General features: G+C 52.8%; 1 protein-coding gene across 5 annotated transcripts in view; it reads right to left on the bottom strand.

Annotated features, from left to right (window-relative positions):
* Nucleotides 1–17,467, bottom strand: part of madd (MAP-kinase activating death domain) — a 268,175-nt gene that overhangs the window by 36,197 nt on the left and 214,511 nt on the right. For 4 of the 5 annotated variants that reach the window (XR_015080939.1, XR_015080942.1, XR_015080941.1 and 1 more), the window contains exons 26-27: nt 14,103–14,223; nt 13,911–14,002 (exon numbers count right to left, since the gene is read on the bottom strand). Coding sequence is in view for 1 of the 5 variants with exons in the window: in XM_086007468.1 (XP_085863594.1) it covers nt 9,137–9,209; nt 9,927–10,091; nt 11,790–11,897; nt 12,312–12,422; nt 13,897–14,002; nt 14,103–14,280 (741 nt within the window). In the remaining 4 variants the exon portion in view is untranslated. Of the gene's footprint in view, nt 1–9,136; nt 9,210–9,926; nt 10,092–11,789; nt 11,898–12,311; nt 12,423–13,896; nt 14,003–14,102; nt 14,281–17,467 lie in introns of those variants that run through there. The other variant, XM_086007468.1, reaches the window with a different exon arrangement.

Below are 17,467 nucleotides of genomic sequence, written 5' to 3'. Positions count from 1 at the left end.
GTCGTGAACCAAGGTTTTAAATTTAGATAAGGCTTACTTTGAGGGGTTTGAGCACAGTAGACTGGGCAGAGCTGTTAACAGGTAAACATATGGACAGTGGGAGATGCTCCAGAAGAATACAAAAACCTGTACATACCCTAAAGGGAAAGAGCTCTATTTGTATAATTAAACAACCTTGGTCAACAAGAGAGGTGAGAGACATAAAACTAAAAGAAATGACTCGTATGAATGCAAAGAACAGAAGTGATCCTGAGGACTGGTAGAGATAAAGAACAGTAAAGTGATACCGGCATGTAAACAGTAAGTGGGTAGTAAGAGGTGGGGTGGGGCCTATTAGAGACAAAGGTGGTGATATATGCTTAGATGCTCAGGGCAAGGCTAGAATACTCAATGAGTACTTTGTATCGGTGTTTACTAAGGAGGTGGATGCTGACAAAATATCATGGTGTGGAGATGCCGGTGTTGGACTGGGGTGGACAAATGTAAGAAGTCACACAACACCAGGTTATAGTCCAACAGTTTTTTTTGAAATCACAAGCTTTCGGAGCGCTGCTCCTTCGTCAGGTGAAGTGGAGAGATGCATAAAGACACAGCTTATATAGTCAGAGAATAATGCCAGATGATTACAGGTAATCTTTCTAACTGCCATTTATCACACCTCAGCAGAGAGATAATCACAGCAATCAAAGGTGTGAATGGTGTCCAAACAGGTCAGTCAGGAAAACATTACATCAAAGAACAATGAGGTGGGGTCACAAGGGGTCAAATGTTGCAGATGTTGGGGTCTGTATGAAGAACAAAAAACAGACAAAAAAACATTTTTTTTGCTGGAAATCACAGCAGGTCCGGCCGCATCTGTGTAGAGAGAACAAGCCAACGACGACTCGAGTCTGGATGACCCTACGTCAGGTGGAGTTACATGTAGCGTGACATGAACCCAAGATCCCGGTTGAGGCCGTCCTCATGAGTGCGGAACTTGGCTATCAGTTTCTGCTTTACGATTTTATGTTGTCGTGTGTCTCGAAGGCCGCCTTGGAGAATGCTTACCCGAAGATCGGAGGCTGAATGTCCTTGACTGCTGAAGTGTTCCCCGACTGGGAGTAAACACTCCTGCCTGGCGATTGTTGCGCGGTGTCCGTTCATCCGTTGTCGAAGTGTCTGCATGGTCTCGCCGATGTACCATGCTCCGGGGCATCCTTTCCTGCAACGTATGAGGTAGACAACGTTGGCCGAGTCACGAGTATGTACCATGTATCTGGTGGGTGGTGTCCTCACGTGTGATGATGGTATCTGTGTTAATGATCTGGCATGTTTTGCAGAGGTTGCCGTGGCAGGGTTGTGTGGTGTCGTGGTCGCTGTTCTCCTGAAAGCTGGATAATTTGCTGCGAACAATGGTCTGTTTGAGGTTAGGCGGCTGTTTGAAGGCGAGTAGTGGAGGCGTGGGGATGGCCTTAGCGAGGTGTTCATCGTCATCGATGACATGTTGAAGGCTGCGAAGAACATGGCGTAGTTTCTCCGCTCCGGGGAAGTACTGGACGACGAAGGGTACTCTGTTGGTTGTGTCCCGTGTTTGTCTTCTGAGGAGGTCTATGCGATTTTTCACTGTGGCCTGTCGGAACTGTCGATCGACGAGTCGAGCGTCATATCCCGTTCTTAGGAGGGCGTCTTTCAGCGTCTGTAGGTGTCCATCGTGTTCCTCCTCGTCTGAGCAGATCCTGTGTATTCGCGGGGCTTGTCCATAGGGGATGGCTTCTTTAACGTGGTTAGGGTGGAAGCTGGAGAAGTGGAGTATCCTGAGGTTGTCCGTGGGCTTGTGGTAGAGTGAAGTGCTGAGGTGTCCATTTTTGATGGAGATTCGTGTGTCCAAGAATGAAACCGATTCTGAGGAGTAGTCCATGGTGAGTTTGATGGTGGGATGGAACTTGTTGATGTTATCGTGTAGTTTTTCAGTGATTCTTCGCCGTGGGTCCATAGGAAGAAAATGTCGTCGATGTATCTGGTGTATAGCGTTGGTTGGAGGTCCTGTGCAGTGAAGAAGTCTTGCTCGAACTTGTGCATGAAGATGTTGGGCCACAGCAAAAAATCACATAGACCTCCTCAGAAGACAAACACGGGACACAACCAACAGAGTACCCTTCGTCATCCAGTACTTCCCCGGAGCGGAGAAACTATGCCATGTTCTTCGCAGCCTTCAACATGTCATCGATGACGATGAACACCTCGCTAAGGCCATCCCCACGCCTCCACTACTCGCCTTCAAACAGCCGCCTAACCTCAAACAGACCATTGTTCGCAGCAAATTATCCAGCTTTCAAGAGAACAGCGACCACGACACCACACAACCCTGCCACGGCAACCTCTGCAAGGCATGCCAGATCATCAACACAGATACCATCATCACACGTGAGGACACCACCCACCAGGTACATGGTACATACTCATGTGACTCGGCCAACGTTGTCTACCTCATACGTTGCAGGAAAGGATGCCCCGGAGCATGGTACATCGGCGAGACCATGCAGACACTGCGACAACAGATGAACGGACACCGTGCAACAATCGCCAGGTAGGAGTGTTCCCTCCCAGTCGGGGAACACTTCAGCAGTCAAGGACATTCAGCCTCCAATCTTCGGGTAAGCGTTCTCCAAGGCGGCCTTCGAGACACACGACAACGCAAAATCGTAGAGCAGAAACTGATAGCCAAGTTCCGCACTCATGAGGACGGCCTCAACCGGGATCTTGGGTTCATGTCACACTACATGTAACCCCACTTGACGTAGGGTCATCCAGACTCGAGTCGTGGTTGGCTTGTTCTCTCTACACAGATACGGCCGGACCTGCTGTGATTTCCAGCAAAAAAAATGTTTTTTTGTCTGTTTTTTGTTCTTCATGCAGACCCCAGCATCTGCAACATTTGACCGCTTGTGACCCCACCTCATTGTTCTTTGATGTAATGTTTTCCTGACTGACCTGTTTGGACACCATTCACACCTTTGATTGCTGTGATTATCTCTCTGCCGAGGTGTGATAAATGGCAGTTAGAAAGATTACCTGTAATCATCTGGCATTATTCTCTGACTATATAAGCTGTGTCTTTATGCATCTCTCCACTTCACCTGACGAAGGAGCAGGGCTCCGAAAGCTTGTGATTTCAAATAAAACTGTTGGACTATAACCTGGTGTTGTGACTTCTGACAAAATATCAGTAGAAGTGGAAAAGGTAGAAGGAATGGAAGGGGTGAAAATTGATAGACAGGATTTACTAGAAAGGCTGGGTATGCTTAGAGTGGACAAGATGGCTTGCATCTCAGGTTGCTAAGGGAATCGGGGGAGGAGATAGCGGAAGGGCTTGCCATAATTTTCCAATCTTCCCTAGATGCGGGGGAGGTGCCTAAGGATTAGAAAGTGGCAAATGTGACACTATTGTTCAAGAAAGGGTGCAAGGACAATCCTAGTAATTACAGGCCGGTCAGTTTAACATAAGTCGTGGGTAAAGTTTTAGAAACAATAATCAAGGAAAGAATTAACGGGCATTTGGAGAGATTTAAGCTAATTATGGAAAGCCAACACGGGTTTGTAAAATGAAACAACGAAGGGTTATCGACCTGAAACGTTAACTCTGTTTCTCTCTCCACAGATGCTGCCTGACTTGCTGAGTATTTCCAGCATTTTCTGTTTTTATTTCAGATTTCCAGCATCCGCAGTATTTTGCTTATGTAATATTATAAAAGGAAGATCGTGTTTGACTAATCTAATTTAATTTTTTGATGAAGTAACAGAGAGGATTGATGAAGGGAATGCAATGGACGTTGTCTACATGGATTTTGGGAAGGTGTTTGACAAAGTATCACACAGAAGGCTGGTTAACAAAATTGAGGCGCATGGAATAGGTGGGTTGGTGACAGCTTGGATAAGGAATTGGCTTAAGGACAGAAAACAGCGAGTTGTGGTAAATGGCTGGTTTTCAGACTGGTGGATGGTTGACAGTGGTGTTCCCCAAGGGTCAGTGCTGGGGCCACCGCTTTTTTTTAATGTGACCTGGATATTGGAATACAGAGTAGAATTTCTAAATTTGTGGATGACACCAAACTTGGGGGAGTGGCAAACAGTGAGGATGATACCAATCGACTGCAACAGGACATAGAAAGGCTAGCAGAATGGGCAGACAAGTGGCAGATGGAATTTAATGGGCCAGTAATTCCGGTCCCAACGCGTGAGTACGGACGGTGTACTCACGCGTGGGCCCGTTGGAAGTGCCGGATTTCAGCATGCACAGCGCATGCGCGGGAAACCGGCATTTCCTCTCCATCGAACCAAGGGGTTAAGAGGTCCAACGCGTGCGCGCAGCACTCTGCGCGCACGCGTTGAACTTCCTTCTTTTTGACAGGTTTGTGCGTGTGCAAGGGCCTGAACTTTTTAGAAATGAAAAAAGGAGGCGTAAGGAGTGGATTCTTGAAGTGGTCTATTATTTAAAATTATTACATTTTTTCCACAGATTCATTGTTTATAAGGACTTTACAGTAAGGTAAGTTTATTTTTAGACCCGATTTTGTAAAAAATTATTTTTTTCAAAAATTTTATTAATTGTTTTAAATAGTTTAAAAAAGTTATTTATAGTTTATTTAATTATTGGGATTTAAATTTTTTTTTAATTAAAGTTAAACTAGTCTTTTGGGCACCCGTACTTTTCATGAGTTTGACAGTCTTTACTATCAAACTCATGAATGAGTTTCCCCTCCCCTGATTGGCTGCACAGTGCTCACCTGATCCCAGCCGGCACATCGCACTAACTACGCCGCTGGATCAGGTAAGCACATCGCGCCGACATCGGAACCGGGCCAGTGACAGGAAATGCGAGCAGGCCCAGGCTTCAGATGTCGGCGCGCAGGGTGAGTGCAGATCGGGGGCTTGCACGCGCGGCAAGCACCCGATCCTAATTTCTGGCCCAATATAGAGAAGTGTGAGGTGATGCATTTTGGCAGAAGGAACAAGGAGAGGCAATATACACTTAATGGCACAGTTTTAAAGAATGTGCCGGGACAGAGGGACCTGGGGGTTAATGTGCACAGGTCCCTGAAGGTGGCAGGACATATTGAGAGAGTGGTTAACAAAGCATATGGGATCTTGGGCTCATAAATAGGGGTATTGAGTACAAAAGTAGAGAAGTTATGCTGAACCTTTATAAAGCGCTGGTTAGGCCACAACTGGAGTATTGTGTCCAGTTCTGGTCACCACACTTTAGGAAGGATGTGAAGGACCTTGAGAGGGTGCAGAGGAGATTTACCAGAATGGTTCTGGGGATGGGGGATCTTAGCTACAAGGACAGGTTGGAGAAGCTGGATTTGTTTTCATTAGAGCAAAGGAGGTTGAGGGGTGATTTGATCGAGGTGTACAAGATTATGACGGGTTTGGATAGGCTAGACTGGGAAAGGCTGTTCCCACTAATTGATGGCACAAGGACTAGGGGACACAGATTTAAGGTTTTGGACAAGAGATACAGGGGGGATGTGAGGAAAAACTTTTTTACGCAGCGAGTGGTGAGGACCTGGAATTCACTGCCAATGGAAGTGGTGGAAGCGGAGACACTAAATGTTTTCAAGGGGAGACTGGATAGGCACTTGAGGGAAATAAACTTGCAGGGCTACGGGGATAGAGCGGGGGAATGGGACTGACTGGATTGCTCTAGAGAGCCGGCATGGACTCGATGGGCCGAATGGCCTCTTTCTGTGCCGTTATGACTCCGAGTTGTAAAAAGGAATGAGAAAAAACCTTGAGCGATATCAAGGATAACGGAAAAAGTTTTTACAAGTATATTAAGAGAAAGGAAGGTGGTTAAGGGTAACGTGGGTCCCTTAAAGACAGGCGCAGGTGCTTTTGTAATTGAAAATCGGAAATGGCAGTCTTGCATCGGTCTTCACAGTAGAGGATGAGAATAAAGTACCAGAGATATGAGGAAAAATAAAAATAAATCAAGAGGAGGAACTTAATGGATTCAATACAAGTAAAAACATGGTAATGGAAAAAATAATGACACTGAAGATTGACCAATCTCTGGGACCTGAGGGTTTCCACCCCAAGGAATTTTAAAAAATAGGTGAGGAAATTGTAGATGTTCTGGTCATGATCTTCCAAAACTCTTGATTCAGGAATTGTCCTCTTGGATTGGAAAATTGCCAATGTCATTCCATTAGTTAAGAAGGGTAGGAGAGAGAGAAACTAGGAAACTATAGACCTCTCAGTCTAACGTCAGTTGTGGGGAAGTTACTAGAATCGGTTATCAGGGACAGAGTGACTAAGCATTTTGGACAAATATGAGCTGATCAGAGAGAGCCAGCATTGATTTGTAAAGGGTAGGTCGTGCCTAACGAACCTAGTTGAATTTTGATGTGGTAACGAACGTGGTAGATAAGGGAGTGTCTAACTGTTATTTATATGAACTTCCAGAAGGCGTTAAAACAAAGTTCCACATAAGAGGTTGTTAACAAAAAATGAGTATGCTTGGAATTGGAGGCAACCTATTGGCCCCCAGGGTTCTGTACTGGGGCCTCAGCTTTTCACGATATTTATAAAGGGCTTGAAGGAATAGAGCGCGGTATATCCAGGTTTGCTGATAACACGAAGTTCGGTGGCACAGTAAGTTATCTAGTTGGGAGCAGAAAGTTGGAAAGGGATGTTGATTAATTAGATGAGTGGACAAAACTGCGGCAGAAGGAATTTAATGTGAGCAAGTGTGAGGTCATCCACTTTGGGCCCAAGGATGATAAATCAGAGTGTTTTCTAAATGGCGAGAAGCTGGGAACTATGGGGGAGCAGAGAGATTTAGACGCTCACATACGGAAATCACTAAAAACTAGTGGACAGGTACAAAAATAATTTTAAAAAGCTAATGGAATATTGGCCTTTATCTCCAGGGGGCTGGAATACAAAGCGGTGGAAGTTATATTACAGCTGTTCAGAGCTCTGGTTAGCCCCCATCTGGACACTGCGTTCACATCTGGGCACCGCAACTCAGGAAGGACATCGTGACCTCGGAGTGGGTGCTGCACAGATTCACCAGAATGATACCGGGGCTAAAAGGGTTAAACCATCAGGACAGGTTGCATAAACTGGGCTTGTATTTTTCAGAGTATAGAATATTTTTGAAGTGATCTAATTGAGGTGTTTAAAATGATAAAGGAATTCGACAGAGTAGAGAGAAACTATTCCCTCTGGTGCAGAGTTCAGAACAAGGGGGCATAATCTTCAAATTAGAGCTCGGCCATTCAGGAGTGAAATCAAGAGGCAGTTCTTCATATAAAGGGGGAGTGGAAATCTCAAACTCTCTTCCCCCAAAAGGCTGTGAATGCCGGGGGGACAATTGGAGGTTCAAAACCGAGATGGGTAGATTTTTCTTGGGTAAGGGGTATGGAGCAAAGGCGGGTAAATGGAGTTAAGGTACAGATCAGCCATGATCTCACTGAATGGCGGAACAGGCTCGAGGGGCTGAATGACCTCTTCTTCCTAAACACAGCCACACCGGGGACAGGCTCACTGTTGTCGAGGGTGTCCTGTTTAAATGTCAGTTCTGGTCACAGGAACAGGAGTAGGTCGAATGGGGAAAGGGCAGGGGAATGGGACTGAGGAGAGAGCTGTATCAGAGAGGGCACGGGGCGATGGGGGAATGGGGAAAGGACAGGGGAATGGGACTGAGGGGAGAGCTGTATCAGAGAGGGCACTGGGCGATGGGGGAATGGGGAAAGGACAGGGGAATGGGACTGAGGGGAGAGCTGTATCAGAGAGAGAGCACGGGGCGATGGGGGAATGGGGAAAGGACAGGGGAATGGGACTGAGGGGAGAGCTGTATCAGAGAGGGCACGGGGCGATGGGGGAATGGGGAAAGGACAGGGGAATGGGACTGAGGGGAGGGCTGTATCAGAGAGGGCACGGGGCGATGGGGGAATGGGGAAAGGACAGGGGAATGGGACTGAGGGGAGAGCTGTATCAGAGAGAGGGCACGGGGCGATGGGGGAATGGGGAAAGGACAGGGGAATGGGACTGAGGGGAGAGCTGTATCAGAGAGGGCACGGGGCGATGGGGGAATGGGGAAAGGACAGGGGAATGGGACTGAGGGGAGAGCTGTATCAGAGAGGGCACTGGGCGATGGGGGAATGGGGAAAGGACAGGGGAATGGGACTGAGGGGAGAGCTGTATCAGAGAGAGAGCACGGGGCGATGGGGGAATGGGGAAAGGACAGGGGAATGGGACTGAGGGGAGAGCTGTATCAGAGAGGGCACGGGGCGATGGGGGAATGGGGAAAGGACAGGGGAATGGGACTGAGGAGAGAGCTGTATCAGAGAGGGCACGGGGCGATGGGGGAATGGGGAAAGGACAGGGGAATGGGACTGAGGGGAGAGCTGTATCAGAGAGGGCACTGGGTGATGGGGGAATGGGGAAAGGACAGGGGAATGGGACTGAGGGGAGAGCTGTATCAGAGAGGGCACTGGGCGATGGGGGAATGGGGAAAGGACAGGGGAATGGGACTGAGGGGAGAGCTGTATCAGAGAGAGGGCACGGGGCAATGGGGGAATGGGGAAAGGACAGGGGAATGGGACTGAGGGGAGAGCTGTATCAGAGAGAGAGCACGGGGCGATGGGGGAATGGGGAAAGGACAGGGGAATGGGACTGAGGGGAGAGCTGTATCAGAGAGAGGGCACGGGGCAATGGGGGAATGGGACTGAGGGGAGAGCTGTATCAGAGAGAGGGCACGGGGCGATGGGGGAATGGGGAAAGGACAGGGGAATGGGACTGAGGGGAGAGCTGTATCAGAGAGAGGGCACGGGGCGATGGGGGAATGGGGAAAGGACAGGGGAATGGGACTGAGGGGAGAGCTGTATCAGAGAGAGGGCACGGGGCGATGGGGGAATGGGGAATGGGACTGAGGAGAGAGCTGTATCAGAGGGCACAGGGCGATGGGGGAAATGGCGCTGAAAAATTCTACGGTTCATTCTCTGACCCGCAGTGTGTCCCATTCAGACAGTGATGGCACTTAGACACTCAACAACAGTACGCATCATCGTGAATGTGGTGGTGCTTGCACACTCACCAACACAGTGTTCGGTGTTTTGGTGTTTACACGCTAATTACGTTGGCAATGTACCTGGTTTGATGCTCTGTTGCCTTGCAGCTGCACGCTCCATGCTGTCCTTCACACAGTAGTACAACTCTCGACACTGTCAAAGAACCACACAGTAAATAGTGTTACCTACATTGGAGGGGGGGGGCGGGCGCGCGAGAGAGACAGCGGGCGGGCGCGCGAGAGAGACAGCGGGCGGGCGCGCGAGAGAGACAGCGGGCGGGCGCGAGAGAGACAGCGGGCGCGCGCGAGAGAGACAGAGGGCGCGCGCGAGAGAGACAGAGGGCGCGCGCGAGAGAGACAGAGGGCGCCAGAGAGAGAGAGGCAGACAGAGAGAAAGAGGCCGAGAGAGAGAGAGAGAGAGAGAGCCAGAGAGAGAGCGAGACCGAGAGAGAGAGGCAGACAGAGAGAGAAAAAGGCCGAGAGAGAGAGAGAGAGAGGCAGAGAGAGAGAGAGTGAGGGGCCGAGAGAGAGAGAGAGGCCGAGAGAGAGAGGGAAGCCGAGAGAGGGAGAGAAAGCCACAGACAAAGAGAGAGACAGAGAGAGAGAGAGAGAGAGAGAGAGAGGGAAGCCGAGAGAGGGAGAGAAAGCCACAGACAAAGAGAGAGAGAGAGAGAGAGAGAGAGAGAGAGACAGAGACAGAGAGAGAGAGAGAGAGAGAGAGAGAAGCCGAGAGAGGGAGAGAAAGCCACAGACAGAGAGAGACTGACACACAGAGAGAGAGAGAGAGAGAGAGAGAGAGAGAGACACAGAGAGAGGCAGAGCGAACAACCGTACACGAGTGTTCATCTAGAGATGGTGCCTGTGATTGTACCTTCTTGGTGTAGAATTTGTTGAGCTGGGTCTCCTGCCCGTTGCGTCTCCACAGACACAGGACCTTGGTTTTGGGACAGTACGTCATGTTGATGAGCTTTTCGTACCACCAGCGCTCGTAGACAGTCCCAATGTTACTACGCAGCACAATGCAGTCGTCGCACACCTATCAAAAACAAGAAGCACACTGTGCTAGAGCCAGCCTGATGCAGCCATCATCCAGAAAACGCCAACAACCACAGCACCATGTCCCAACACGCTTCCACTGACCCACTGTTAGGAACCGCACACATATGGGTGGAGGGGAAACACGGACCATCTCTGCCCTCGGACTGATTAACCAAACTCAACCTACACATAACCAGGAGGCACCGAAGGACAAGGGACTCCGATTCCGCATGGGTAACGCACATAAACGAGTCAGTGCTACCAGCCCCAGACCAGGCAAATCAGCATCCAAAAACAGAGCTAAACAAGGTTACAGTCACAGTGCACACGGTCTCTCTATCATATCCACTCCTTGTGAGTTCCCAAAACACCAGTGAGGAGGGATCCCATCAATCAGGGCTGTACCATAACACCAGTGAGGAGGGACCCCATCAATCAGGGCTGTGCCATAACACCAGTGAGGAGGGGCCCCATCAATCAGGGCTGTACCATAACACCAGTGAGGAGGGGCCCCATCAATCAGGGCTGTACCGTAACACCAGTGAGGAGGGATCCATCAATCAGGGCTGTACCGTAACACCAGTGAGGAGGGGCCCCATCAATCAGGGCTGTACCGTAACACCAGTGAGGAGGGGCCCCATCAATCAGGGCTGTACCGTAACACCAGTGAGGAGGGGCCCCATCAATCAGGGCTGTACCGTAACACCAGTGAGGAGGGGCCCCATCAATCAGGGCTGTACCGTAACACCAGTGAGGAGGGGCCCCATCAATCAGGGCTGTACCGTAACACCAGTGAGGAGGGGCCCCATCAATCAGGGCTGTACCGTAACACCAGTGAGGAGGGGCCCCATCAATCAGGGCTGTACCGTAACACCAGTGAGGAGGGGCCCCATCAATCAGGGCTGTACCGTAACACCAGTGAGGAGGGGCCCCATCAATCAGGGCTGTACCGTAACACCAGTGAGGAGGGGCCCCATCAATCAGGGCTGTACCGTAACACCAGTGAGGAGGGGCCCCATCAATCAGGGCTGTACCGTAACACCAGTGAGGAGGGGCCCCATCAATCAGGGCTGTACCGTAACACCAGTGAGGAGGGGCCCCATCAATCAGGGCTGTACCGTAACACCAGTGAGGAGGGGCCCCATCAATCAGGGCTGTACCGTAACACCAGTGAGGAGGGGCCCCATCAATCAGGGCTGTACCGTAACACCAGTGAGGAGGGACCCCATCAATCAGGGCTGTACCATAACACCAGTGAGGAGGGACCCCATCAATCAGGGCTGTACCATAACACCAGTGAGGAGGGGCCCCATCAATCAGGGCTGTACCATAACACCAGTGAGGAGGGGCCCCATCAATCAGGGCTGTACCATAACACCAGTGAGGAGGGGCCCCATCAATCAGGGCTGTACCATAACACCAGTGAGGAAGGGACCCCCATAATTCGAACCATTATACAGATGCCGAGGGATCACGAATGACCGCATAGAGTTGAAGATGTTGCATTGAGCGTGACGGAGTGGACAGCACCACAAAGCATCACGTAGTTGAATTTCCCTGTCCACGAATATGTCATGGTTCCAACACAGCCAGTCCGAGAGAATTATGGGCGAGCAAGTGGCTCTTTGCTCCTTACTCTCTGCATGATGTTTGACCGGCCCCGGTGATTACGCAGTGTAACCGAGCTGTCCCGTACCTCCATGAAGAAGATTTCACCATTGGTGTCGGTTCCTGCGTGTACCACGAATGTTTGCTTCTTGATGTGGCGGCTGCCACAGGGTCGGATGTGGAGATCGCGGCTTTCCTGGGAACCAAACACATGGCCATGTAAAGGAGCAGCTGGTCCCAACCCACCCACTGACCAGCACCCGGTGCACAGCCATTCTCAACCTGTGCAGCCTGCAGGTGGTCAATGTGTGAACGTTCAATACAGACAGTCCACAGGAAGCAGTGTGGTCTCTGCACTCTCCCTCCCCGCACCGTGTTCGCTCTACCCATAGTATACATCACTTCCCAGCCCACCGACACTATCTCAGTCCTTGTACCTCACCTCCCTAACTGAGTGTGTCACACTGGAGTCTTCCCGCTCGCTGTCTGACTGGGATCTTCCCGCTCACTCTGTCCGACTGGAATCTTCCTGTTCACTCTGTCTGACTGGAATCTTTTACAGGACAGGGTACAAGGTGACCTGCGACACGAGATGGAGTTGACCACTCACCAGCTGTGGGAGACGGTCAAGGAGTTCGTTCACCTCCTGGCTGTGCACCAGACCAATGTGCGATTTACCCATCAGCCTCCTCACCTTCTTCCGGATGTCGTTCTTGTTCACCTGTAACAAGGTGTGAATGCCAGTTAGCAGAGTTTGACTGCGCACCAATCCACAACACACCCTACGCACCACACAGCAGCTGCTCTGTCATTTACAGCTCGAGTCCTGCTCTAAAACAGGTATCTTAATTGTAGGGAAACAATATATCTTCCCAAAAATATTATCCCTGTCCTGGGAGTGTTTGATGGGACAGTGTAGAGGGAGCTTCACTCTGTATCTAACCCATGCTGTCCCTGCCCTGGGAGTGTTTGATGGGACAGTGTAGAGGGAGCTTTACTCTGTATCTAACCCGTGCTGTCCCTGCCCTGGGAGTGTTTGATGGGGACAGTGTAGAGGGAGCTTTACTCTGTATCTAACCCGTGCTGTACCTGCCCTGGGAGTGTTTGATGGGACAGTGTAGAGGGAGCTTTACTCTGTATCTAACCCGTGCTGTACCTGCCCTGGGAGTGTTTGATGGGACAGTGTAGAGGGAGCTTTACTCTGTATCTAACCCGTGCTGTACCTGCCCTGGGAGTGTTTGATGGGACAGTGTAGAGGGAGCTTTACTCTGTATCTAACCCGTGCTGTACCTGCCCTGGGAGTGTTTGATGGGACAGTGTAGAGGGAGCTCTACTCTGTATCTAACCCGTGCTGTACCTGCCCTGGGAGTGTTTGATGGGACAGTGTAGAGGGAGCTCTACTCTGTATCTAACCCGTGTTGTACCTGCCCTGGGAGTGTTTGATGGGGCAGTGTAGAGGGAGCCCTACTCTGTATCTAACCCGTGCTGTACCTGCCCTGGGAGTGTTTGATGGGACAGTGTCGAGGGAGCTTTACTCTGTATCTAACCCGTGCTGTACCTGCCCTGGGAGTGTTTGATGGGACAGTGTAGAGGGAGCTTTACTCTGTATCTAACCCGTGCTGTACCTGCCCTGGGAGTGTTTGATGGGACAGTGTAGAGGGAGCTTTACTCTGTATCTAACCCATGCTGTACCTGCCCTGGGAGTGTTTGATGGGACAGTGTAGAGGGAGCTTTACTCTGTATCTAACCCGTGCTGTACCTGCCCTGGGAGTGTTTGATGGGACAGTGTAGAGGGAGCTTTACTCTGTATCTAACCCGTGTTGTACCTGCCCTGGGAGTGTTTGATGGGACAGTGTAGAGGGAGCTTTACTCTGTATCTAACCCGTGCTGTACCTGCCCTGGGAGTGTTTGATGGGACAGTGTAGAGGGAGCTTTACACTGTATCTAACCCGTGCTGTACCTGCCCTGGGAGTGTTTGATGGACAGTGTAGAGGGAGCTTTACTCTGTATCTAACCCGTGCTGTACCTGCCCTGGGAGTGTTTGATGGGACAGTGTAGAGGGAGCTTTACTCTGTATCTAACCCGTGCTGTACCTGCCCTGGGAGTGTTTGATGGGACAGTGTAGAGTGCAGGAGGGACACGGTCTGTTATTTTTCGACCCTAACTGTGCCGCCGCCCACCAGGAGAAAGCTGACCTTGACCATCAGCATGTAGACAATCATGTTGTAGAGTAACGTGGACAGTAGTCGGTCCTCATCATCTTCCAGCCGCTTTCTGTCGTGATCCCCCAGTGACACATACCTGCAGGAAGAGAGTGCGATAGGTTAACTGACAGAGGACTGCACCCTCCACCCACACCCACTGCACCTCTTCACTGCCGAGTGGTGGAGACATGCTGTACCTGTCGATCATTTCCTGTGGTCCCTGGTCCATTCCCATTCCTTCCCTCTCCAGCATCACTGCGTCCAAGTAGGTGTCCTCCCAGAACTGGACCTGGTCCCACAGTACCGAGCGTTCCTTACCTGAGGAAGAGCAGGTGAGACATTCAGAACTGTTCGTCTCTCGCCCACTTAGCCGGGGTCACCAGTCACGCCACAACGCACAGCAGTGGCATGCACTGAGGGCCTTCCCCGATTAGCTCAGCATGGAGGTGGCGAGGGCGGAGCTGCATCTTAGCGCAGCGCCCTAGTGGGATTTTGTGTCGCGCACACACAGTCTTCCCACCAGATGGGCGAAGAAACGCAGTGACAGCAATCGCAGACCACGGCCGGCCGGCAGAAGGACAAGAATACGAGCAATACCCGGCAGAGGGGGCGGTGCGATCGATACCCGGCAGAGGGGACGGTGCGATCGATACCAGGCAGAAGGGGCGGTGCGATCGATACCAGGCAGAGGAGGCGGTGTGATCGATACCCGGCAGAGGGGGCGGTGCGATCAATACCAGGCAGAAGGGGCGGTGCGATCAATACCCAGCAGAGGGGGCGGTGCGATCGATACCCGGCAGAGGGGACGATGCGATCAATACCAGGCAGAAGGGGCGGTGCGATCGATACCAGGCAGAGGAGGCGGTGTGATCGATACCCGGCAGAGGGGGCGGTGCGATCAATACCCGGCAGAAGGGGCGGTGCGATCAATACCCAGCAGAGGGGGCGGTGCGATGCGATCAATACCAGGCAGAGGGGGCGGTGCGATCAATACCAGGCAGAGGGGGCGGTGCGATCAATACCAGGCAGACCAAAGGTATTAAGGGATATGGGCCAAAGGCGGGTATATGGAGTTAGGTCGCAGATCAGCCATGATCTCATTGAATGGTGGAGCAGGATCGAGGGGCTGAATGGCCTGCTCCTGCTCCTATGTTCCCTAGAGGGGGTAATGCCCGGCAGTGAGCTCGACAGTCTTTAACGTCACTTGCTGCTGATCAGCCCCGATAGGAACTGAGGCCGAGCAAACATCGGGGCCTTGTTTAAATGTATGGTGCAGGCTTTAAACAAGTCCCCACACTCCTCTCTCACACACTCCACACTCCTGTCTGACACACTCCACATTGACACAGTGAGGGAAGGGGAGAACTATCTACTAATCACACGATGGTCAGCATGCTACATGAACACATCTCCAATGGCTCACAGTCGATTCCTGAAGGGTAAATTTCCTGCACAGACTCTCTTACCAGCAGGCGGCAGTGGTAAGAGCCTCCCCCAGCATTACACGAGAAACACTTTCCACACCCTCGCTTTCTCATTGCTCCCAGCCCATCACCAATTGACTGACACTCAAAGCAGGTTAAAGTCACGTTCTGATAGGTCCCTTGAAGTACCATTACTGACATGAACTCCCCATTATCGTGGCAAATTCCCACAATTTTAACAAATTCAAAAATAAATGGCCCAATTGTGATATATTTATAAACTCAGGGATATACCTGTTTATACACTGTATGAATGGAACCGCGTTTATGTGTTCAACCATAAATGTATTTTGATGCTTTGGCAACATAAGATGTACCTTATCATGCCAATAAAGCGATTTGTATTGTATTGTATTGTATTGATTGCCACCCCGCCCCCGTCCCCACTCTCCTTGAACATAGGCTGGTCCCACAGACTCCATAGGTAGTCTGGAGACAGGGATGGGGGGGGGGGGGGGAAAGAGAGAGGGCGGGAGGGGGGGGAAGAGAGAGGGCGGGAGGGGGGGGGGGAAGAGAGAGGGCGGGAGGGGGGGGGAAGAGAGAGGGCGGGAGGGGGGGAAGAGAGAGGGCGGGAGGGGGGGAAGAGAGAGGGCGGGAGGGGGGAAAGAGAGAGGGCGGGAGGGGGAAAGAGAGAGGGCGGGAGGGGGGAAAGAGAGAGGGCGGGAGGGGGGGAAAGAGAGAGGGCGGGAGGGGGGAAAGAGAGAGGGCGGGAGGGGGGAAAGAGAGAGGGCGGGAGGGGGGAAGAGAGAGGGCGGGAGGGGGGAAGAGAGAGGGCGGGAGGGGGAAGAGAGAGGGCGGGAGGGGGGAAGAGAGAGGGCGGGAGGGGGGAAGAGAGAGGGCGGGAGGGGGAAGAGAGAGGGCGGGAGGGGGGGAAGAGAGAGGGCGGGAGGGGGGAAGAGAGAGGGCGGGAGGGGGGAAGAGAGAGGGCGGGAGGGGGGAAGAGAGAGGGCGGGAGGGGGGAAGAGAGAGGGCGGGAGGGGGGAAGAGAGAGGGCGGGAGGGGGGAAGAGAGAGGGCGGGAGGGGGAAGAGAGAGGGCGGGAGGGGGGAAGAGAGAGGGCGGGAGGGGGGAAGAGAGAGGGCGGGAGGGGGAAGAGAGAGGGCGGGAGGGGGGAAGAGAGAGGGCGGGAGGGGGGAAGAGAGAGGGCGGGAGGGGGGAAGAGAGAGGGCGGGAGGGGGAAGAGAGAGGGCGGGAGGGGGGAAGAGAGCGGGCGGGAGGGGGGAAGAGAGAGGGCGGGAGGGGGGAAGAGAGAGGGCGGGAGGGGGGAAGAGAGAGGGCGGGAGGGGGGAAGAGAGAGGGCGGGAGGGGGGAAGAGAGAGGGCGGGAGGGGGAAGAGAGGGGGCGGGAGGGGGGAAGAGAGAGGGCGGGAGGGGGGAAGAGAGAGGGCGGGAGGGGGGAAGAGAGAGGGCGGGAAGAGAGAGGGCGGGAAGAGAGAGGGCGGGAAGAGAGAGGGCGGGAAGAGAGAGGGCGGGAAGAGAGAGGGCGGGAAGAGAGGGGCGGGAGGGGGAAGAGAGGGGCGGAGGGGGAAGAGAGGGGCGGGAGGGGGAAGAGAGGGGGCGGGAGGGGGAAGAGAGGGGGCGGGAGGGGGAAGAGAGGGGGCGGGAGGGGGGAAGAGAGGGGGCGGGAGGGGGGAAGAGAGAGGGCGGGAGGGGGGAAGAGAGAGGGCGGGAGGGGGGAAGAGAGAGGGCGGGAGGGGGAAGAGAGAGGGCGGGAGGGGGAAGAGAGAGGGCGGGAGGGGGGAAGAGAGAGGGCGGGAGGGGGGAAGAGAGAGGGCGGGAGGGGGGAAGAGAGAGGGCGGGAGGGGGGAAGAGAGAGGGCGGGAGGGGGAAGAGAGAGGGCGGGAGGGGGGAAGAGAGAGGGCGGGAGGGGGGAAGAGAGGGCGGGAGGGGGGAAGAGAGAGGGCGGGAGGGGGGAAGAGAGAGGGCGGGAGGGGGGAAGAGAGAGGGCGGGAGGGGGGAAGAGAGAGGGCGGGAGGGGGGAAGAGAGAGGGCGGGAGGGGGGAAGAGAGAGGGCGGGAGGGGGAAGAGAGAGGGCGGGAGGGGGGAAGAGAGAGGGCGGGAGGGGGGGGAAGAGAGGGCG

This window comes from Somniosus microcephalus, chromosome 15 (genome assembly GCF_052327205.1).
Source record: "Somniosus microcephalus isolate GS21.2 chromosome 15, FLI_Smic_1.0, whole genome shotgun sequence".
In the NCBI taxonomy this organism is placed as follows: domain Eukaryota; kingdom Metazoa; phylum Chordata; class Chondrichthyes; order Squaliformes; family Somniosidae; genus Somniosus; species Somniosus microcephalus.
Note: the sequence above shows the minus strand (reverse complement) of the source record. Positions and strands in the feature narration are given on the sequence as shown.